Genomic DNA, 24201 nt, shown 5'->3' on the forward strand with positions numbered 1-24201 from the left:
TCAACTCCTTGCCTTCTTTTCACCAATAAATTGCTGGAGACAAAGGAATTGAGTCCTTCAAATAAGGATAATAATCTCAGTTCTGGGAGCAGTCAGCAAAATAAGATTAACTTTTTTTTTTTTTTTTGAGCTGGAGTCTTGCTCTGTCGCCTAGTCTGGAGTGCAGTGGCGCAATCTCGGCTCACTGCAAGCTCCACTTCCCAAGTTCAAGCGATTCTCCTGCCTCAGCTTCCCGAGTAGCGCCCGCCACCATGCCTGGCTAATTTTTTTTTGTATTTTTAGTAGAGATGGGGTTTCACCATGCTGGCCAGGCTGGTCTCAGACTCCTGACCTTGTAATCTGCCCACCTTGGCCTCCCAAAGTGCTGGGATTACAGGCGTGAGCCACTGTGCCCTGCCAAGATTAACTATTTTCAAAGGTTAACACCAAAGTATTTTCCCAGTAGATCAAAAGCCTTGGTCTGACAGTACATGTTGACTATGAAGCAACAATGTAACTAGCAGTAGTTTCTTTCAATAGAGGATAATGTGATTTTTCTTTGAAAGGACTGCCTCAACTTCAGTGGAACAAGTCAGAGAAAGGAGTTATCAGAGAGCTTTACTTCTCAGTGATCACCGAAAAGATAAAGATAGTGGTAAGTGAGCTTGTTCCTTCACCAGAAAGTGGAATCAGTTAATCACTCTGCATCCTCGTTCTTTGCAGCTCTAATGTTCTCTTTGGGTCTGCTCTGCTTCATCTCTAGGGGGAGAATCACCATGTGTCTCATGTTCACCGAGTCATGTTCAGTCTTCACCTTCATCTCATTCAAATCACATACCCCAGTTGCAAGCTAAGGGCCCAGTCCCTTCTTTCAGTGAACTTATGGAAGGTCAGTAAGCAGATGACCGATAATGTTATTCTTAACACATTTTAAAATCAGACAAGAGAGCCTTTATAAAAAATTGGTTTGGATAGTAGAATGTATGTTGCTTTGTGGTGTTAAAACAGTGTTTATTGTGTAATTTTATACTTACTATAGGTTTCTTCTGCTTTATAGACCCTGATCCTGAAAATCCAGAACCCACAACTACGAATGAATGTCCATCCCCAGATACTTCTCAAAATACTTGTAAAAGTCCTCCAAAAATGAGCAAGGTAATATTGACCTTTCGATGGGTTCCAAAGGACTTTAGGTTGAGTGCAGAAAAGCTGATGGTTATAATATGCAGTGTTTTTCTGCTGTATCAAATATCAATTTGTGACTTCTGGACACTTTTCCTGTCAGAAATACTCAATTGTGTTTACTACTGTTTGTTCTTCTTACTGAACATGTGATGGATAACTCTGACCAAACATTCAAGTTTTCTAAGCACACTTCAACAGCTTACATTTTCTTCAAATGTTCCACCTCTATTCTAGTGGTGTCTAGGAAATTCATAGCCTTGTCATGAAATTCTTAACTGTCCAATTATCTAAAAACAAAAGGTCATTTTATCATTTAAAAGGAATGACATCTTCATCCTGGTTCATGAAGATGTAATAATCTAGGATGGCATGTAAATCATTGGAAACTAAAGACAAGGAATGTGAGATTTATCTTTTTTTGATGATTGACATTTAAAGTCTTATACTTGGTTTATTTATATCTGAACAGTGTACAAGGAAAATGAAAAGGTATTAAAAATCAAAATGGTTTGAGGGAGCAAGTTCATTTACCCAAATCAATTTATCCTTAGGTTGGGTATAGAAATTTCAATTATAAAATTGAAACTTGCTATTGGAGTTCTTCAGAGTGAGGCTCAAAAACAGATTTCATTGCTTAGGGGTAAAAAGGCAGAGTAAAGTTAAAGAAAATTATTTCCTCAACTTGTCTTCAATAAAAATTAACCCAGAGAATTCACTTTAAGCTCACGCTCAGAACTTTTTGGAACAACTGAAAAATATTGGCCTTTTAACATCCCAAGCCTCCATAATTGACGTATCCAGGATGTTATTTCCTGCCCCCCATTAAAATTAATATTTAGGTAGTATTAAATACCAACAAGAATAAACCTCAAGGTACACAAAATGTTCCTTGAATGTATATAATTTGTTTTCTCTTCATAGCCTGGTTCACCTGGATCTGTAATTCCTGCTCAAGCACACGGGAAAATATTCACAAAACCAGATCCCCAATGGGACTCCACAGTTAGTGCATCCGAAGCTGAAAATGGTGTTCACCTAAAAACAGAGCTCCAACAAAAACAGCTATCAAATAACAACCAAGCACTTTCAAAGAATCATCCTCCTCAGACACACGTTCGTAATTCATCTGAGCAACTTTCACAAAAGCTGCCTTCTGCGCCAACAAAGTTGCACTGTCCTCCATCACCTCACCTAGAAAATCCTCCAAAGTCATCCACACCTCACACACCTGTACAGCATGGTTATCTTTCACCAAAGCCTCCTTCACAGCAGTTAGGATCTCCCTACAGGCCTCATCATTCACAGTCACCTCAAGTTGGAACACCTCAGCGAGAGCCTCAAAGAAACTTTTATCCAGCAGCACAGAACCTTCAAGCCAATACTCAGCAGGCAACTTCCGGAACATTATTTACACAGACACCCTCAGGACAATCTTCAGCAACATACAGTCAGTTTAACCAACAGAGTCTGAACAGCACGGCACCACCCCCTCCACCTCCTCCACCTCCTTCTTCGTCTTACTATCAAAACCAGCAGCCCTCTGCAAACTTTCAGAATTATAATCAGCTCAAAGGTAGTCTTTCTCAACAAACTGTGTTTACATCAGGACCAAATCAAGCACTTCCTGGCACCACAAGCCAGCAAACAGTTCCAGGACACCACGTGACTCCAGGGCATTTTTTGCCCTCTCAGAACCCTACCATTCACCATCAAACTGCTGCTGCCGTAATCCCCCCTCCTCCTCCACCACCACCTGCTCCAGGACCGCACCTTGTACAACAGCCGAATTCCCATCAGCAACACTCTGTAGCACATGTAGTAGGGCCTGTTCATGCGGTCACCCCTGGGTCGCATATTCATTCTCAAACTGCTGGACACCACTTACCCCCACCCCCACCCCCTCCTGGTCCTGCCCCTCATCACCATCCACCACCCCATCCATCCACAGGACTCCAAGGTCTACAAGCACAACACCAGCATGTTGTAAATTCAGCACCCCCACCACCCCCTCCGCCGCCACCTTCCAGTGTTTTGGCTTCTGGGCATCATACCACATCAGCTCAAGCCTTACACCACCCACCTCATCAAGGACCTCCACTTTTTCCTTCGAGTGCTCATCCAACTGTACCACCGTATCCCTCACAAGCTACACATCATACCACTTTGGGACCGGGACCCCAGCACCAGCCTTCTGGAACAGGGCCACATTGTCCATTACCTGTCACAGGTCCTCATCTCCAGCCCCAAGGACCAAACAGTATTCCAACACCTACTGCTTCAGGGTTCTGTCCTCATCCTGGCTCTGTGGCCCTGCCACATGGGGTTCAAGGACCTCAGCAGGCATCTCCAGTGCCTGGACAGATTCCAATTCACAGAGCACAGGTGCCACCAACATTTCAAAACAATTACCATGGGTCAGGGTGGCATTAAAATGGACTCCAAAAACATTTTTTTAAATGTTCTGTAAGATAAACTGTATATTTCATATGTACCTGTTAAGGTACTTTTTAAAGCTTGTACATGAACCTTTGTATAAAAAACACCAGTGCTCTTTCGTTGTATTTTTCTCATTTTTGCTTTTTAAAATTCCTTTAAAAAATGTGCTGTTAAGCCAGTATTAGGTATCTTTATTTTGTAAGTGAACATTCCAGCTGTTTTTTTCTGGCAGATCTGATGCTGATTTGATGCTGTATGATCTTATTTTTTTTAGTTAAATTCATTTAGTGAATGTTCTATTATTTTATACATACACATTAAGTACTCAGCTAAGTAATGGCACTATGAGGATTTTTTTTTTCTTTCCTGTCAGCAGCAGTTCTGTGAATGCATCTTAGGTATAAAAATGCAATACAGATTTTTATATTTTGGTGTGGACATGGCTCATTTTGTTTTACCAGTTATTTGCAAGCAAAATGTAATTTAATGTATAGATGATTTCTAATGTCTCCTGACAAACTGTAAATACTGCATTTCTTTTGCGTATATAATTGCTTACAGCTTTTCTCATTTGATATATAGCATTGTACATATGACCAGTCTTTTGCAAAACTGTGTGATCTTTGTGAAAGTAGTACAGTATATGACCTTTAATTTCTTTTTTATTTTAAATATACTGTCACACTGAAGCACTGGTTGGGCATTTTAATTCATGTTAATAAATCACAATTATGTCAGTTTTACCAAACTGTCCTGTACAACTTCTAAGATCGGGATCTGTGTGTTTCTACAGAAGTTCTAGTTTTCAAATATAGATTGTAAGGAGCCTTCAATTTTCTTTAGCGACTACTACCTCAGCAACAGGAGGCAGCAAGGGGCTGTTCCTGTGGTGGTTTCTGTTTGCATTTTTGCAGGAGCCATAGGAAACTACTGAAATGATTGTGCTGGGTAAATTAAGGATCTGGCATCATACAAAATGAAGCCAGACCACTAATGCATTACAGTAGTTCTTGAATACAAGGTACAACAACTGTTTGAAAATATGGGTAGTTTGCCCAAAACAGGAAAATTTGTCTTGGGTGTAAAAACTAAAGAAAAAAGGCATTATTCCTAGATCTCTCAGTGAAATGAAAACGGCCTAAGTGAACGTTTTTATTGCTAAAATATAAAATGCTAGTTATTATTAATCTTCAAAAAATCAAAAATTTCCCAGCCTTTGTCTTCTACCTCTGAGGATTCAGTAAGTACATCCAATAATAATGATACTGTTTATCAATCAATCAACATATTTTTCATCATCCAATTACCTGACATAATTTGGCACAGGATACAAATTCTGTGCATTAGAGAAAGTAAACACTAAAATGACTGCGTGACCTCATTCAGTCATGTTTTTACACTTTGAACTTCTATTTATTTCCTTTTGAAAATTAGCTAATGATGGTACATTAACGCAGCTCACTTAGGGCTCAATCCTAATCACAGCTTCAAATTTTAGAAGAACATATAGGCCAAGTTTGCCATCCTCAATTTGTCCAACAAAATTCTATTTATGGTATTTAGTAAAGAAACATTTGTCTGAGAAGAAATGGTTTTACATCATCTATCCTGATAGTTTCAAACAGAATAAAGGTAACTAGCATGTGAAATAAAAATATTCTTCTTAAAAGGTTTGTCCTTCTAAGCATTTTAAATTCTTCACTGGCTTGAAATGTGCCTACTACAGAAATATGCATACAGAAGCTTTTGTGTGAACTGCAGAATCTTATACATTTTGATTCCTTGATGAAGTATATACTCTAAAATACAGTCTTCTACCAAAATTTCATTCAAGTTAGTTATTTAAAAGGGGGAGAAAAAAGGAGAATTTAGGAAATAACCTGAACTACGGATAGAAACTGAAGAAGTTCTCTACTCCAATGGAAAGTTTCCTTACTTTATCCTGGTAACTAGTTATGTATGGTCCAGGTATGAGAAGAAGCAAGTTAGTAAATCGGTTTTCACCTAAGAAGTTTATGACTCTGAAGATCTTATATCCACCTTTTTCTGCCTTTGGGCAGTTCTGTCTGCCAACTTCTAGATAGCCAGCTCCTGTATCTGCTATAAACACATATGTGATCCACTGCTTGTCATTTTCCATGAAGATTTCACATGGACTACAGAAAGGAAAAGATAGGACATTCAATTGAAGTCAGAGAGCTAGTTATAATGTTTAGCATAACCAGTGGTTCTCATTTAGTTTTTGTGCATTCTTTATCAACAAGCCGCCAAGAATCTGATAAAGCCATATTATGCCTAATACAAATGTATATTCCTTCTAGAACAACTGTTTCTGTATTATAAACTAGTTAGGCTGTTTTATCATAAGGGACACACCTGTAAAAATTCATAATCTAGTTTACTTTCCAACATAAGCAAAAACTGCATTAGACAAATTTCATTCAAGTATACTATCACCCTGATAAAAATCCTTTTACACTTAGGGAAGATATAAATTATGCCCTATGGTTCTTGTAAGGATGTTTCTTATAGAAATCACGGATAGTATCACCAGTCTACAGCCACTATCTATCACAGACTTTACATGGAAACCTACAGCCTCATTAGAAAAACTTAGCATGCAAATTTCATAAAGAAATTAATGAATGATCCATTCTACCTCACAGTGGTAATGTGATATAATGGTAATTCCTAAGAGGATTATGTGTCTTGTTTCCTAACAGCAAATGCTGTTTTGTTTTAAATTTGCAATGATCAAACAAATGCAGTTAGTATGTTTTTGATGAACCATGGATGAAAAGGGATCATTGATATTCTAGAGAATCAATCTATACTGTAGCTTTTCTCCTAAATCCCTTCTGCCCTTAAAAAACAATAAATGATTTCCTTATAATACGCCTCAATGCATGTTCTACAACTACATCTGCTGCAACAGGAATGCTGGTATTTAGTTTTAGTGACACTACTCTGATAGCAAATGTTCATTGATTCTATCATTTATAGGGCAATGACCAAGGCAATGTCTGGAAAAAAAAAAACCAAAACACTTTAATTTTTAAGACAACTGCAAGCACCTCAAACAATGGATTATTGTTACAACACTTGTTAGCTTTTCACAATCTAGTTATTGCAAAGGCATATGGATAAATGTTAATGGACAAAGTCAAAAACGAGGCACCTTAATGAATGTAAAATTTAAAATAAAAAGACATTCAATCCACTGACTTCTAAAAGAGGCTAAATATACCTCTATATATTACATTCTAAAATTGTATTGCCTACTATGGTTTGTATCCTGGAGTCTACAATTAATTTTAAGGAAATGCATAAACAAAACTGTGTGCAACCTGCAAAGGGAAAACCATTTTCTCAACTTCGTTTCATGGAAAGACAATGAAAAAGCTAGTAAAATTTGTTGTAGCCACACGTAAAGCTACCTATGGAATGAATGTGATCACTGTTATCTTTGAGCTGTGAGAAGTATTCTGCCCACTGCACTGCAAATTGTATATACCATACCTTGTGTTCTAGACAAGCATGATCATGCTTTTCCAAAAATATATGTATTTTTTCATTCCACACAATTAACACGTTTCTCCAATTTAATCTATGTAGAGCTTAACTTACAGCGCCCAGAGGAGGCAACATGACATGGTACTGAGCCATCACATTTTTAAAGGGAAATTGCTCTTCTTTAAAAGTACTTTTAAAAATATGCAAAATCACAAATGGGAATGCTAAATTATAATGCATATTTTAGAATGAGAAGCATATCTTTTCTTCCTTTAAAGTGCCATATAGAGAATGACATCTTATAACCCAGAGCCACTTTGTTTAAAATCCAATGTGAAAAGACTGTTATGGAATGAAAAGTTTGCACAACTCCTTGGAGCAGTTAAAGTCCGCTACATGCAACATAGGCTACAAAGCACTCAAGACTTGGTAGCTTTTCTGAAATTTGAGTCCCCCTCCCATATTTAATGGAAAGTAACATTTACAGGGTGCATTTACATACACTATAATACAGGAATGATGTCCCTTTGCCAGAAGATAAAATTGTACATTTCCTTGCTATTTCTTGGTTCCAACTTGATAATTTCTTAAGATTGTAAATTATATAGTACTCAGCTAAAATATTTCTTCATAAATAGTTACAAAACCTGCCAAAACACAAAGGGGAAAGTATTTTTCATTCAAAAAAATGACATTTGAATGTCACACAACACAAGAAACAATGCTTAGAGACATGTTATTGTTTCCAGAAGAAAATGGTCAGTAAACTACTTAGCTGAAGACAAAAGACTACCCTTCCCCAGGATCACAGTGCACAAAAAGCAAAATGTCAAACAACAGTACCTCAAAGCAAAATAAAGGTCTGAGGATGAAGCCAGCTCACTTGTAATCCTGTTAAAGAATGAGAGTCACCGTTTAGGTCCAATGTACTGGGAACATTTGCTAGCTCAGAATGCAATATTGGTAGAATTTGCTAAGAATTCAACCAAGGATGCCGAAGGCATTCGCCAGCTGAGGCTCGTTTTTCTGGAACCATTTCTAACATCGGGATCAGGAAATCTGTAAACTGTGCAGCATCTTCATGGGGCCAGCCATACTTTTCCACAAGTACATCAAAGAGGCTCCAGGGCTTCAGCTTGGTGATGTGTCGCAGTTCTCCTACAGGGGAAAAAACAGGCCAATGTCAAGAAAGCTCCAAATCTGCATTCCCCATTGTTGGTCCAGTCAGGTTCTTTTCAATGAAGCGGACAACCACCTGCTCAACACTTGTACAGCAACAACAAAGAACACCAGCTTTTCCCCACTAAGCAATAATCATTACATGTACATATGACCAAGGCATATTTCAAGTAAGCCTGGTGGATCTAAATAGAGGTTAATTAATAGTTCATTCACATTAGTTCTAAGTTTCCTTAAGTAAGTGGAGTGGGCTCAGTTTGCCCAGAGTGTTTTCTTTTCCAAAGGTTGAAGCAAGCCACTCTCATTTCCACCTGGGATCTTTTGTAAAATTTGCAAACTTGAGGCCAACCCAAATCAAACACCATTCATGTCTACGCATTTGTTGTAAGATCTAAGATCCTAGGACATTAATTTGTAAACCTTGAAGTTATACTTCACAAACTGTGCTAGCTGCAGTATGAAAAGTGTGGGTTACAGGCAGCTTTGGTTGACATAACAGAATGACTAACAAGCTAGTAAATGGCCTACGAGCTGTAATGGTCATTTCATAAGAGAAAAAAAAGGTTATTTTTAAGTCAAAACTGCAAAAAAGGGCTGAGGGCAGTGGCTCACACCTGCAATCCTAGCCGTTTGGGAGGCTGAGGCAGGAGGATCCCTTGAGCCCATGGGTTTCAGACCAGCCTGGGTAACATATACCAGACCCTGTCTCTACTTAAAAAGAAAAAAAGTAGCTGGGCACGGTGGTACATCCCAGCTACTCAGGAGGCTGAGGCAGGAGCATTGCTTGAGTCCAGGAGGTCAAGGCTGCAGTGAGTCAAGGTCATGCCACTGCACTCCATCCTGGGACAGAGCAAGCGAAACCCTGTCTCCCCATAACCTTTTCAAAAAGGCAATAAACTGTCAAAAGCTCCAGATAATTTCACTGTGAATTACTCGTTTTCTCTGCCTGTTTGAAGTTTTCATAGGACATCCCACCCCTGCCCATAGACCTCCTTAGGTGCCCCTCAGTGCATCCTGAGCAGCTTCTGCAGAGGAAACACACCCCTGTGCCCACACCTCAGAGCAGCCAGGTCTCGGTGGGGAGAGAGAGGCATTCAAGCACCTGCAGGGCACACTTCATGCAAGGACTGACTTCTCTCCCCTTTCAACTGCTTTAATTTAAACAAGGTAAATTTTTTTCATGAGATGCACCAATAGATAATCAGTGCTCTGCTCACAAAGGTGCTCTCAGGAGGCTTGTTCTGTTTCACCCATTTATTCAAGTCAATTTGGAAAAGCCCTCCCGTTTAAAAACACAATGAAAAGGAAAGAGCATTACAGAAAAGTATAAGAACAAAAGGGGAAGTAGCCTACAATCCTACCCGCAACTGCTCTTCTTTTGTGTCTATTGTGAAGAGTGTTCTTACACACTAGTATGTCTACAAAGTTGCAATCATGCTGTGCACAGGGTTCCGTATAAAGAATCTTTTAAGAGGGCTGCTTGCTAAAGGGGCTGAGATGTAAAATAAGCTTCTGTTTCCAATATGAGGACTGGAGCTAGAGTAAAGCATCGCATCCAGACTAGACATCAGGTCTGTGTTGATGAAGAAATGAACCTGTAATATTAGAGGTGGGAAAGGATCTCCTGTTGAAGGAAACACAGTCTCCATAAAAACAAAGTCTGAACAGAGACTGCAGGTTTATCCCTCTAAGCCTGAAATTCCGGCTCTAGGAATCCAGCCCAAGGAGATAAACCCTGGTTGCACCACCCCAAATTCATGCCTAATATATGCTGGCACAAAATTATATGTACTCGCAAAATTACGAAGAGCCAGTAATAGTAAAATGGTGGTTAAAAGAAAACCAAGGTAGATTCACTTAATAGTATTTAATATTACTTAACAACATGGGAGAAGATCATGGTACAACATTAGGCAGTAAAAGAACAGTCAAACTATGTCCTACAGATAATCACAAGATTATTAAAATGCTCATTAAGATGGAAATCAACTGAATCAAAACATCAGCTTTTGTTAGTAGGTTATTTCAATTTCCACATTTTCTGTAATATGACTATATTGATTTAGACTGTTGATCTCACCACAGCAACAGTTAAAGCAAACTAAGAAAGCTCACACGTGACTAAACCAAGTTCTCTGGGAAGGGGAGCGAACTTGTATGACATTAATCTATTCTATCTCAGAAAAAATACTCTCCAGGTTTGCAAATAAAGGTAACTACAGAGAAGCACTGTGTGCTGAGAATAGTAAAGGAACCTATTTCTGAGGCGCCAGGTGTTAAACTAAGATCCATCAACAAGACATCTTTTAAGTACAATCTTCCATGAAAAGAGAAGTTTTACCACTATAAATGCTTAACAGCTGCATAGTAACAGTGAACAAAACAATATAATAGTGAAAGGCCATGAGAAACTATTCATCCATAACTAGGCATACTATAAACTGGTAAAAATATTCACAAGGAGCAGTAAAATATCTAACTACTTTTAACAAGGTAAAGACTGTGCAAAGAAGCAGTCTATAAACAACAGTATATGCAGGAGAGTCCTAAACACCTATGGTCCTGAGCACAGAGCAGCACTGCAATATAACAAAACACTGAACCGCCTCTAAAAAAAAAAAATGTGTGGACTTTTTTTGTGGAAAAAGTTTATAATGCAAAGGAAAATCAACTCATCCAGATGCTATAATGATTATGTGTGCAAACCCTTAAGCTCAGCATAAGAAGTAACCCTGCCCTGAAAATAGTTGATAAGGTTACTTAAACACAAAGCCCAAGCCCCCAACTCTGTATCTATTGCTAGGAGACACAAGAGTGGGCTCACTGAATGAGTGAGGGTCTCGAGTCCATGAGCCAGCTCCAGCCCTGCAGATGATGCCCAAGAAATGTAGCCACCTCCATCACTTAGAATGATAATTAAGAATAAGAGGGGAAAGCATATTTTAAAAACACATTTTCACCATTTGCTCTTACTATAAAAGTAGCACCCTAACAAGTTAAAGAAATGTCATCAGCCGGGCGCGGTGGCTCATGACTGTAATTCCAGCACTCTGGGAGGCCAAGGCAGGAAGATCACCTGAGGTCAGGAGTTCGAGACCAACCTGGCCAACATGGTGAAACCCGATCTCTAATAAATACAAAATTGGCCAGGCATGGTGGTGCACACCTGTAATCCCAGCTACTCGGGAGGCTGAGGCACAAGAATCATTTGAACCCAGGAGGCAGAGGTTGCAATGAGCCGAGATAGCATCACTACACTCCAGCCTAGGCAACAGAGTGAGACTCTGTCTCAAAAAAAGGAAAAAAGAAAATATATGAAGATGTAAAAAAAAAAAAAAAAAGAGGAAAATATATGAAGATGTGTTTCACTGAAACAAGTTTTGCAAATAACTAGACAACTGTGACAATTTTAGTTTCTTAAAGCTCCATTTCTAGCCTGTCCTCCTTAAAGAATGTGGAATATCACACTTCACCCTTCCTGTGACTATCAGCTGTCAATCTCAGTATCAACTCACACACACACAGACAAACATGAGCCTGGCAGCCAATTGTGTGGTCCCCAAGAGCCCCTTAGGCTTCTGAATTTGCTCTGAGAAACAGCTTGAAAGAGCCAAGGAAAACCAACAGGAAGCAGGCTCTGAGGAAGGGTTCCTCCTGCAGAGTAAAGGCTTTGTGACAGCAACTGTACTGGCCAGTCCTGGACTTGCAGAGTCCTTCTAAGGAAACAGGGAAGTTCTATTATACTTCTCTTGAATCTTAAAGTGGTTTGTGAAGGAAAATACATTATTTTATCCATGAAACTGTCATATTCCAGAATTAAATAAAGAAGCCCATGAGGTTCCACACTACATGTGGGAGGACTCTAAAGGCAAATCCTGGACTATATTTACATGAACACTGGTAGTTACAAAGTGAACCATGATATAAAACTGATGAGCATCAATTGTGTACACGTAGAAAGTAAACCTACCAAGAAATACCAATACAAAGCAAGAGACAATGAAGAGATCTGAATGAATTCTTACACAAGTAGACAACCAAATGTAGGTAAATATTGGAGTTTAAAATGTGTATAAACCCTACCTCACATCCCATACAAAAATCAACTCAAAATAGGTCATATGCCTCAGAGCTAAAACTAAACAATTCCTAGAAAAGTAAATCTTCATGACCTTGAAGTAGGCAATGATTTATTAGATGTGACATCAAAAGCACAAATTGTAAAATGTATATAAATTGGACTTCATCAAAATTTAAAAATTTATACTTAAACTTTCACATGTGTATTCAAGAGAAACGGAAACATCTGCCCACACAAACTTGTACATTAATGATCATAGTGGCATCATTCATAATAGCCAAAAAGTGGGGGAAAACCAAACGCCCATCATCTGATGGAGGGATAAACAAGAGGAGTGGCAGTGACAACGCCCAGCCTGTGTAGTTGTCAAATGCCCACGAAAGAGCTTTCTTTGCTCTTTACAGCATCAAAAGAATCTGTTGCTTTTTAGGTATTCAGGAGATAATTTTAAAACACTGTGACAAGTTCAGCTCAGACACTAAATATTAAAAATACAGAATACAGTATCTCTTTTTAAAACTCAGCTCCTGGGTTTTAGCCCTCGGTTCTCACATTTCTCTTGATGTTGTTCCTGACTCGGGGAAACGTGGATTTTATGCTGCTGCACGGAAGCTTCTTGCTTTTGAAATTTTCAATTGTATTTAAGGTCTGTAGTCTGACACACACACATACACACACGTGTGCGCACACATGCACACAATCACTCTTTTATCCCAACACACTCGATGCTCTCATCTAGAGACAAGTTTTTTTTTTTTAAGTAAACTGTCTCATTTGATAATCCCATTATCCACGCAGCAATTTTTACTAAAATATGCCTGCTGAATGGTCAGAAAAATTCCTGGTGACCAGCCCAGTGAGGTCTGCTCCTGGCTGCACTGTTTTTCCTACCATGATCTGAGGGCTGGAAAGCTTCTGGGGACCACCCACTTCTTGAAGACAGGACAGGGAAAAAATTCATGGACGTGCTGATTTCTATTGGACCACCTATCAACACACTAGTTTCTTAATGCTTTTTGGTGGCTCATGTCCAGCAAATTAACCTTAAGAGGGTGAGAGCTGTAATTACATTCCCTGACCAAAAATACAGCTCAATTTTTAACTTTCTGGCCAAGGAATGATTCAAACTAGTAATGATCATGACTTCTTAAATTATACGCAAGGAGAGGAGACAAATGAGCTGCATTTGATGTTCAACCTTAACACACAGACCCCACTCTTCTCTGGCTGCGTGGCAAGGATGAAAATCTGCCTCTGACCCAGAGGAGAAAGAGCGGGAAAACCTCCTGGGAAGGCACTCTCCATCAGTAACTGCTTTCAAAAGTGATACGGCATATCAACAGCTGTTTTAAATTTTGTTATCAGTTCTAGCACAAAGTATTTTAGCTATTTTAGGAAAAAAATTTAAATGGATACTTTTAAGATTCCATTATTTCCAAAATTATGGAAATTATGGAATTTCCCCTATATTACTTATGGGAACATGTTTCACGCAGCAAGCCATTCCCCTCATCCTAAGAGACACGGTGAAATCTATTTCCATGACCGGCCCTCATTCCTCATAATGTTATCCTGTGACTTCTGTAAAAACCCTAAATCCCTTCTGATCTCTACTGCCATTAGAAATAATAATCAGGAAAGAACTGAAGTCCCAATTCCCAGTCATTTCAGGGGATTTCTCACCTAGTCACAAACGGTCTCTCATATCCAAAAAAAGGAAAAAAGAACTCGAGGTACCACAGTAACACCAAGTGAAAATATTTTTGGTCTCTCATTAAGAAGGATGCCAAATGCATTTTAACTCTGCAGGTTACCTTCAAATAAGCTGCTCAAAAAGAACTCGATCACGTAAGTCCTAAGTATACGTGGTGATGATGGCAGTAACCTGGAGATACACATCCACAAGCTGTCTCAGGGAGCAAGGTTGCTGACAGGCCCACGTGGAAGCTGCCTTCCAGCCATTTATGGCCACACGCAGGCCGCTCTCACTGAAAGGAACCATCACAGGAGTGACAGCCCAAGAGCAGATGCCTCCACGCCTGCAGGCCGCTGACAGGCCCTGCCTTCCAACAACTCAGTGACTTCACTTGATCATTCAAGGCCTCTCTTTCTGTCCCTCTTTCCTTCCTTCCCGCTGTGCACAGTATGGAGTCCTCGATCCCCTCAACAGACAGACGATTAACAAAGACAAATAAATGCACAGCCAGGCGCAGTGGCTCACACCTGTAATCCCAGCAATTGGGAGGCCGAGGTGGGTGGATCACCTTAGGTCAGGAGTTCGAGACCAGCCTGGCCAACATGGTGAAAACCTCTCTCTACTAAAAATACAAAAATTAGCCAGGCGTGGTGGCAGGTGCCTGTAATCCCGGCTACTTGTGAAGTTGAGGCAGGAGAATCACTTGAAACCTCGAGGCGGAAGTTGCAGTGAGCCAAGATTGCACCACTGCACTCCAGCCTGGACAACAAGAGCAAAACTCCATCTTAAAAAAAAAAAAAAAAAAAAATCAATATGGTTCTCCAAATTTAGCTAAGTAAGGTAGACAGAGCATCTGGGACTTTCAGAAATTTCTAAAAGTCCATGTCCTACTCACATCAACTTTAAAAGTTCTTTATTAAGGGCTGTCACATCCAAAAAAAAATCTAACCTGAAAAATATGAAGGACCAACTACACTGATCACAAAAAAGTACAGCAGGCTGGGCGCAGTGGCTCATGCCTGTAATCCCAGCACTTTGGAAGGCTAAGGCGGGTGGATCACTTGAGGTCAGGAGTTTGAGACCAGCCTGGCCAACACGGTGAAACCCTGTCTCTACTAAAAATACAAAAATTAGCTGGGCATGGTGGTGTGCCTGTAATCCCAGCTACATGGGAAGCTGCGGCAGGAGAATTGCTTGAACCTGGGAGGCACAGGTTGCAGTGAGCTAAGATTGCGCCACTCCACTCCAGCCTGGGCAACAGAGCAAGACTCCATCTCAAAAAAAAAAAAAAAAAAAGAATATAGCACTTAGGAGGAGTTCTTTTAAAAATACTCCTAGGGCTCTTGGGTGTTTTCATAAATTACTAACTGGGGACTATACTGGGCAAATAAACAGTTGGAAGATCAGTAAGAACTACAACATGAAAATAATCACCTTAATACAGTGTGACATAACACAATGGGAATGTAGGATGTCATTTTTAAGAATGTGAGGTACGCAGCATTTCACAGGCCTACACCCACTACAGAAATAACCCAGGCAGACCAAAAGCAATGTCCCTGGACGTTCCCTAAGTCCAGTCTCTAGGCCACCTCTGTTCTACTACAGAGAGTCCATGAAATGGAAAGATAAGTCTAGCTGGCTTTTAACAATCACCTAAACTCCTTTTTATAAATAATATACAGATTGGTAACTTGGAGTAAAAGAGAGAAGCAGAGGAGGAAAGAATGCTGTTAGGAAGGCTGTTCTCTTACAGAATTCTTACTCCAGGTATCAGATGGGTCAGGTTTATTTCTTGAGAGCTTTCTTCGGAAGAATTCCCCAGTTGTGAAACTCCAGATCTTTCTCCACTGCCCAATCACGAATGTACAATTTCTCCTTTTGGGAGAAGACTATGCTGAAAATTAGTGTTGCATAAATACCGTTACCTTTTCTGGTGAAAAACTCCTTGGAGTATTTCCCCAACATAGCGTATTTTCGAGGGACTTTCCCCAGCAGTTCAATGATCAATGCTATGTGATCTGCATTGGGAAACATTGCCAGCAAAACAGAAACACACGACAGTTTAATCAGTACACTGCATGCAGACACTACCACCGCCCGCGCAGACAGAAACAGAGCGCAACTTGAATGACCAAAAGTACAGGCCTTCCTCGCGTTGCTGGATTCAGGATCCAGAGCTGGAGGGCACAGGAGAGGGGCTGGTGAACAGGGTGACCGCAGCACAGGGCTAAATGTGGTCTTCCCTGACAATTTTTCTATCAGCATAGGAATTCTGCTGGGTTGCGTTTCGAATTTAGGAGAAATGCCTTTGTCACCATTAATGCTAAAATCAGCAGCTGCTCTTCAGTTTCTGTCTGCATCGTGGCGCTTTTCAAAAAGAAGAGGTACTACCTCTGCGATTGAAGAATTCCCGAGAATATTTTCCAGATAGAGCAAAGTGCCTTGGAATACTGCCTAGCAGCTCTATGATGTGGGCTATGTGGTCTATGGAGGAGAGAAAAAAAGGATATGGGAATGGGAGGGGCAAAGGGAAGGATGGGATAAAAGAAGAGGGAAAAATTGAAATTAGTAAAAAATCAGAAATAGATTCAAATCAACAGTGTCTGCAGCACATCCATGCAGAGGCTTGTGGGAATGGCAGGCCTCAGGCACCACCTGGAGCAGTAACAGTGACTGAGGCCAGCTCACCCCAGGCCACCCCAGCATCGCAAGCAAATAAGCATGGAGATGGTCAGGTTTACAGATGGAATTCAAGCCAGAATTCCTGGGTTTTCAACTCAGCTCCCAAACAGGACAGAGAAATGGGCAGCACATCAATGGTCGAAAGGACCACATAGAGGCTTCAGGTCTGTATCATCTGTCTTCTCTCAGCCAGCTGGGTTCCTGCCCTGTGCAAGGCCAGGAAGAGCCGCTGGTGTAGGGCCCCTGAGGGCTCGCTGGAGTGCTGCCTGTGCTAGGCAGGCTCTGCCCATTCACTGAGACTGAGGGGGCGTCAAACTCAAAGGAAAAGCATCTGAATTTGGTGTTTGAAAACCAAAAACATGGCTCTATTTCAGTACAAAAATACAGTACTCTACAGAAGTTCAGGGCTGGCAGAAGACCTAGACCGAGGTATTCAGCAGGCACCAATACTCACCTTCGTCTCTGGAATAGTCTTCCCCAGAATGTGGTTCAAACAAATAATCTCCCGTTGCCAGCTCAAATGCCTAGGATACAACAGACGACATGCTAAGCACTTCAGAGACTGGCCCCCAAGTCAACAGCTTTTTCTCCTTATAGAAGAGACCGCCACTTTATGAAGATCTGAATCAAACAAAATAGCCTCCTGAAAGTGCTCAATACTAATTTTTTTTTCTTCCACATTCAAAGAAGTTTCAGAAGTATTTTTACATTTCTAAGGAAAGATATAAGAGCTATGTATTCTCTTCATTTTGCAGGCAGCAAAACCAAAACGTCAGTGAGTCAGCCGCACCTGCGTGCAGGCCTGGCCAGAGCGCGGTATGCACTCTATAAATGGTAGAACGAGAGTTCAACCCAGGACTCAACAAGGCCCGTCTGACTCCAGCACCTGCCTCAACCACTATAATAGCCTTGGCCTCTGTATAGCAGACACTGCTGCGTCCTTTAGGCAAAGACCTTCATGTTTTAGTAACCAAGGACTATTTTCAGTATCTCATCAACCATTTTCATCATCATTTCATTCATTTCTGATTCAACCAAAGGAAAACCTGGAAACAAAAAAGACCCTCTTTGTCCCCAGGGCCAGAGGAAGCAGATGGTCTTGCAGACCCTTTTGTGGATGTCACGGAGCACTGGCTTCCCAGGTGGCCACTGGCTGTCCCTCAGCATGCCAGCATGTAGGGAAGGCCATTTGTTCCCATTTCCCTTGCTCACAAAAAAATCCTCAAAAACATGAGTTTAAGCTAGTAACAATATACAAAAATGGCAACTGCTACTGCTCTGCTGATCAAAGAGAATGTTTTAAAAGAGAAAAAAGAAATAAGCTAAATCCCATTTCTGGTTTTTCTCATAGCTGCTTCTATTCTGAACGGATCTTGCTGTCCCAAAAGGTGCTCAGAGGCCCAATCACTGATGCCTGTGGATCTGTGACTGCCCTCCCCATTCCCGCCCCAAGGAGCCAATACTGGGGAAACTTCACTGCATCAACCTACCTTCTTTTTCTTTCAATGACCACACAGTGCTGGAAAGGCACCTTTAAGGGAAGGCTCACCTGCCTGGGTGAGGGGCCACCTCTCCTAGCACTGTCTTTAACAAACCAAGAGTGGGTACAGTCAGCCCAGGACCACATCTTTTCACCTTTTTTTAAAAAAAAGACTGCCTGTGAATCAGTTGAAGGAAGGAAGGATGGTGACAAGATGGCTTCCAGCTGCCCGAGCAATAAGCATTAATTTATGAACTCAGGATCGCTGCCCTGAACCTGGCATAGGTCTGAGCAGGACACGGACATGTCACATCTCAGCATGGTGAGCTGGTGGTCCCAGCACTGTGGATGCACGAAGGCACCAGCAGAAAACCCAGGAAAGCCCTCATGTAGGGCCTCTCCTTTCCACCCAATAAACAAAAAAGACAGTTGGGCCAATCCCAGATGAGGGCAGGAAAACCTCATAACTGGCCCCAAATCCAAGTGGAACAACTAGATTACACACTCAATGGCCAGGAGAGTCCTTCTAGCCTGGGAAACAATCAATTCAGTATCTTACAAGCTAAGAGAAAAATCTGAAAACTCTAATGGGACAACGAGGACTTGAAAAGCCTGGATCAAGTTCCAAGCTGCTTTTCAACCCCTGCCTTGAGCCCTATGCTAACTAACTCTTTTAATTAATTTTCAAAACGACTTCAATCTGGTTGCATATATTTCTTTTTCTTTCATATTTTTTAGAGATGGGACCTCGCTATGTTGTCCAGGCTGGACTCAACCTCTTGGGCTCCAGTGATCCTCTCTCAGCCTCCAGAGAAGCTGGGACTACAGGCGCACTACACTGCACCCAGCTTTGTACATATTTCTTACTGCCAAAATATGTCAGGTATGTATTCTTTAAAAAAAATGATCATTTTGATTAGCACCCACATATTCCCAAGAAAACATGTATAGAAGCCAATCAATGAAATAATTTCTTTTTGAGACGGAGTCTCGCTCTGTCGCCCAGGCTGGAGTGCAGTGGCACAATCAATCTCAGCTCACTGCAAGCTCACACCATTCTCCTTGCCTCAGCCTCCTGAGTAGCTGGGACTACACGCGCCCGCCACCACACCCGGCTAATTTTTTGTATTTTTAGTAGAGACGGGATTTCACCATGTTAGCCTGACCTCGTGATCCGCCTGCCTTGGCCTCCCAAAGTGCTGGGATTACAGGCGTGAGCCACCAAGCCCGGCCAAATAATTTTCTTTTTTTTTAAAGGAACAAGGAAGATGAAGGCTGTAATGCTACCCATTTTTGATTCTTTGGAGAATGGCAAGATTCTCTTAACAATACAACATGTACAACAGGGCAAATGCACATTACAATGAAAAAACTCTGCCTTCAACTCAGTTACTCCCAGTATAACCTTCTATTGCCCAGGCTGAGTGCAGCGGCACAATTTTGGCTCACTACAACCTCTGCCTCCTGGGTTCAAGCGATTCTCCTGCCTCAGCCACCTGAGTAGCTAGGACTATAGGCACGTGCCACCACGCCCAGCTAATTTTTGTATTTTCAGTAGAGATGGGGTTTTGCCATGTTGGCCAGGCTGGTCTCAAACTCCTGGTGTCAAGTGATCTGCCTGCCTTGGCCTCCCAAAGTGCTGGGATTACAGGTGTGCATCACCTCGCTGGGCCTAAGTATAATCTTTATTATTATTTTTAATACCTGGGAACTCCGGATTCTTCTCTACTTGGCTCAATCCCCTCAAAAGGCTTTTCCCTGGACCTACTTGTTTCCAGATTCTTGGGAGACCAACTACCTCTCTCCTAAAACATTCTCCTATGCTGAAGTATCCCGATTCTGAACAAATAAGATCACCTATTTGTTCTGTAATGTGACCAGTGCCAAAGAAGTCTGGTGAAGTTTGTTGGAATGGCTTTTCTTGTTTCTATGGCACTGACCAGGACTCACCATGGAGTTCATAAAAAGTCCTATCAGAGACTCTAATACATAAATGCAGAGAAAACAATGCTTCAGCCACAAAGAAGTTTCAGATTATATGTACTTACACTGGAAGGTGTAAAGCTCAAAAAAAGGTAAAACTCAAGAAAAGTAAAACAGATCCAAACCCAACATACCCTTGCTGTGGTCCCTCATTCTGTTGTACTTCTCCAGCTGCAGAGCCTAAAGCTGTCCTCGCTGACAACAGCCAATGGCTACCACCCGTCAGCTCTCATTCCCAACAGAGTGTCTGTGAGATTTGATGCTATTTATAAAACTCAAAGACAGCCGGGCACAGTGTCACATCCCTGTAATCCCAGCACTATGGGAGACCAGGGTGGGTGGATCACTTGAGCTCAGGAGATCAAGACCAGCCTAGACAACATGACAAACTCCATCTCTACAAAAAATACAAAAATTAGCCAGGCGTGGTGGCATGTGCCTGTAGTCCCAGCTACACCAGAGGCTGAGGTGGGAGGATCACTTGAGCTTGGGAAGTGGAGTCTGCAGTGAACCATAGTCCTGCCACTGCACTTCAGCTTGGGGAACAGAGCAAGACCTTGTCTCCAGACAAACAAACAAACAAAACCCTCAAAGACTATAGGCTTTACCACCAAGAACCATCTGTGGCCTTATGACAGCTTGGTATTATGAGGTCAAATTTAATATATTAAATGTCCTATTTTTACACTACAACAGAACGATGAGGTAAGAAACACTGCCTCATTGCTCCTAGGTTCTCTAGGAGGAACAAAAGAAACCTCTAAAGCCATGACTTTTGGGGGGTGGGGCAAGCAGTGAATGAGGGCCTGCCCCTTTCCAAAAAAAAAAAAAACTCCCTTATGACAACCAACTGAAAAAGCAAACCTCATAAGCCGTCCTGACAGCACTGAGGGAGCTTATGCTTAATTCTTGGGAAGGGGGCAGGTGAGAAGACAGAAAGGCTTTTCCTTGGGAATCTGTTATTGATATTTATTCCACTGTTCACAGCAATAGCATTTCAAGAAGTAAGCAGGACAGGGAAATTGTATGGAGGGACAAACGTTCATCTAATGGAAGGCAGGTCAGATAACCTGGTATAAAATTGTGCTGAAAGCTCCATTATCCCACTACATCCGTGACTGCGTCCTATTTTTCTGGTTATATCACCAAACTTAATACCCCAAATTAGAAGCACAGCATTTCAGAGTTCAAAGAGTACTTAGCGCCTAATTCAGGGCAGCCCTGCTGCTAGTGGCCATTGTGGCCTAACCTCCCCACATCCTGAAATGGCCCCTGCTCCCCGACTCCCACTCAGTGTCTCCGCAGCTCCCGTTACACTAACTCCCACGTCTCAGTCTGCCTGCTGGGGTCACACAGAGAGGGTCAAATGCCTCTCCACACAGCACTCTCTAAATTCAAAGTGACCATCATTGGCCACCGGTTCTTTTAACCGTTCTTTTCTATACCTAGCTAAGGCAGGGACTTGGTTTTTGATATGGAAGAACTTTAATACCTTTAATAATTTAAATGTTATTACCTGGTATTATCCTTAAGAGCAACGAGGGAATAGAAAGGCCTGGTGTTTCAGGACCTATCTGGCCATGTGTTGACTCAGATCATGCTGAGTCAAAGTTGAAAGACAGAAAGCACCCTCTTTTTCTCCTATCAGCTGGCACTATCTGCTCAACAATGCTTTTACTTGAGCATTAGAGGAGGTAAAACACAGTAAATTCAAGAGAACTGTTAAATTAACCTCTGAATAACAGAAAATTAATATATTTATTCTGCATTCCTTTTTTCAGTGAGAAGAAAAATGCTAAGCCTTGCACACAATCTTTTCTTTTAAATATTGGAAGAATATGGATAAAAAGCAGTATGGAATAGGAAAAGCATGAAACCCAACAGCAAGCAACCCACCTTTCCCAACACAGAACGCCTAAGTAAATACCACTGAGAAAAAGCTGCTGAATGGGCCAGGAAACAGGGCAGAGGAAGAGAACCAGGAACTGGCTCGCAAACGCAGGGCCCTTTGTGTTCACCAACTCACAGGTTCAGGGTCAATGACCAAACGATGCCAGGCAGGGCCAGGGGAGTTTACAGACAATGCAACTGTGCAGCACAAAACCAGCAGCAAAACAGGCCTGACAGATAGAAGAAGAGGCTTCTGCCACCCTGTGGAAGCCGTCATCTCAACCACTCTGGGAACAGACTCTGTCAGAGGGAGTGGGCGTTGCTGCCACTGTTTCAGAAGGGGCTAGACATCCTAGAATAAGCCAGAATATCTGCTAGCTCTTGCTTTATAAGGGAAGAGAGATTATGCATTGGCATCTGGGCAAATCCCTTCCAGTCTGGAAAGGTGAGGAACCCTGCATGTCTGGTTGACCAGGCAGAGGCTTACCTGTAGGGGCTCCCACCTGCCCGCCTCAGGCAGTCTTCCCCTGGAGATGCTACCTCATCTTCCTCCACAGTGTGAGTGAAGGGAAAAGCTCCCTATACCCTGCACATTTTCAGGGACCACAAGTGAAGTCACTGTGTCACAACAACTGAGTCTGATTCATGGGGCTGTGGGCTGTGCAGGGCCTTAAGAAGAGACCATGTCTCTCTCACAAGCCCACAACCACACCAAACACCCAGGGCCCGCCTGAGGAGGATCCTTCCACTTCTTAAGATGCCCGCGGCAGCAACCTTCCCCTCACCCAGCCCACGGTGGATGACCCTTACAGTCAGAAAAACTGAGGTCGCATGCCTCAGAGAGACTCAGCCCCATCCAGAGTGTGAAAGGAACGAGCCAATTCCCATGGCAGCAAAGGGCAGAGCCGTCCTTACCATACACGCCGTGCTCCAGATGTCCGCAGGGGTGCTGTACCCCGCTCCTATTAAAACCTCTATGGAGCGGTACTGACGCGTCTGGATGTCTTCCGTGAAGTGTTTATGCTGGAAGGGAACAGGCTGCATTACCACGGAGCAACACAGACATTCAAAAAGTGTCTTCGCACACAGAATCAAGACCAAAGGTTTTAGAAAGAAAACTCTACTTACCACCCAACAAGCATTTCCCAGGTCAGCAATTTTTACTCTAATTTTATCTGCATTCCGCGGATCCAGGGGATTCACCAACAAGTCAGCTGCCCGGGTTTTTGCTGGCATGAGCAAACAGCAGGACAGTTAGTGATTGGGATAGGTGGTTTGCATGTGTGAGCACAGTGTTTGCCAGGGTCAGTCTCCTTTCCTAAAGAGTAGTGGAATGATCACTTAGGCCTGGAATACTGTAAATTAAACTTGACAGAACTAAAATTGCTTGTTCTCCACCTCTGGAAAATACTCCAGAAAAGAGCAAACTGGGCTGCCCACAGGACGCCAAGGGCACTGCCTTGCCCTTTCTCTTTTTATCCCCAGTTTCTTCGGGTCCAGGTCAGCCCTAGAACAAGCCAGCCTTGCTGTCCCCCTGTCTGCAGCTTTGTGGCGGCTCTTCATGGTGTCAATCCATCCCTTCACGGCCCAGATCGAGCTTGCTGATGCATTATTACAAGGAACATGAAGGTAGAAAGAACACTGCTGTGGGGGCCAATCACTCCCAGTGACACACAGTTCCTTGGACGCCACAAGACATCAGGGTCCCTGGCACCGACACCTCACACCCACATCATCCCCTACAGTTCCCACTGCTTGGGCTGAGCACACACAGATCTCAAGGGGTAGATGACTGGTGATTAACAAACACAGATTAAAGGCAGGGACTAAACTATTCTGGTTTTGTTTTAGACAAGGAAGGTCCCAGACAGAGGTCTCCTGAGATGGCCTGGGCCATAAAGGCAACCTCTGAGGTCAGTCAGGAACTTGTCACATACATGAGCAGTCATTCTAAATTCCAGGATGACTCCAGAGAATCTCAAAGGCAGGTATAGGGCCAGCTTCCCAGAGATTCTGGGGCCAGATCTTCTCAAACAAGTTCAGATCATGCCTGTATCAAGCAGAGTTAACCAAGGGGCAAGTGACAAACAAAAA

At 42.1% G+C, this 24201-nt stretch overlaps 2 protein-coding genes across 46 annotated transcripts in view; one reads left to right on the forward strand and one right to left on the reverse strand.

The window, feature by feature from the left end:
- The window catches only part of KMT2E (lysine methyltransferase 2E (inactive)), a 99498-nt gene extending 95155 nt beyond the window's left edge, over positions 1-4343 (forward strand). For 11 of the 13 annotated variants that reach the window (XM_003318730.7, XM_009453924.5, XM_063815495.1 and 8 more), the window contains 4 exons: positions 546-634; positions 743-868; positions 1037-1134; positions 2086-4343. In XM_003318730.7, the coding sequence (XP_003318778.1) occupies positions 546-634; positions 743-868; positions 1037-1134; positions 2086-3594 (1822 nt within the window). In that variant the 3' untranslated portion in view covers positions 3595-4343. Of the gene's footprint in view, positions 1-545; positions 635-702; positions 869-1036; positions 1135-2085 lie in introns of those variants that run through there. The other 2 variants (XM_009453926.5, XM_063815500.1) reach the window with 2 other exon arrangements.
- Positions 4344-4986: 643 nt separating this feature from the next.
- SRPK2 (SRSF protein kinase 2) overlaps positions 4987-24201 on the reverse strand; it is a 288551-nt gene continuing 269336 nt past the window's right edge. For 6 of the 33 annotated variants that reach the window (XM_016956828.4, XM_016956827.4, XM_054687098.2 and 3 more), the window contains 6 exons: positions 23236-23336; positions 23023-23130; positions 17209-17278; positions 16464-16556; positions 15998-16090; positions 6623-8271 (listed from right to left, as the gene is read on the reverse strand). In XM_016956828.4, the coding sequence (XP_016812317.1) occupies positions 8087-8271; positions 15998-16090; positions 16464-16556; positions 17209-17278; positions 23023-23130; positions 23236-23336 (650 nt within the window). In that variant the 3' untranslated portion in view covers positions 6623-8086. 33 annotated transcript variants of the gene reach the window in all.

This window comes from Pan troglodytes, chromosome 6 (genome assembly GCF_028858775.2).
Source record: "Pan troglodytes isolate AG18354 chromosome 6, NHGRI_mPanTro3-v2.0_pri, whole genome shotgun sequence".
In the NCBI taxonomy this organism is placed as follows: domain Eukaryota; kingdom Metazoa; phylum Chordata; class Mammalia; order Primates; family Hominidae; genus Pan; species Pan troglodytes.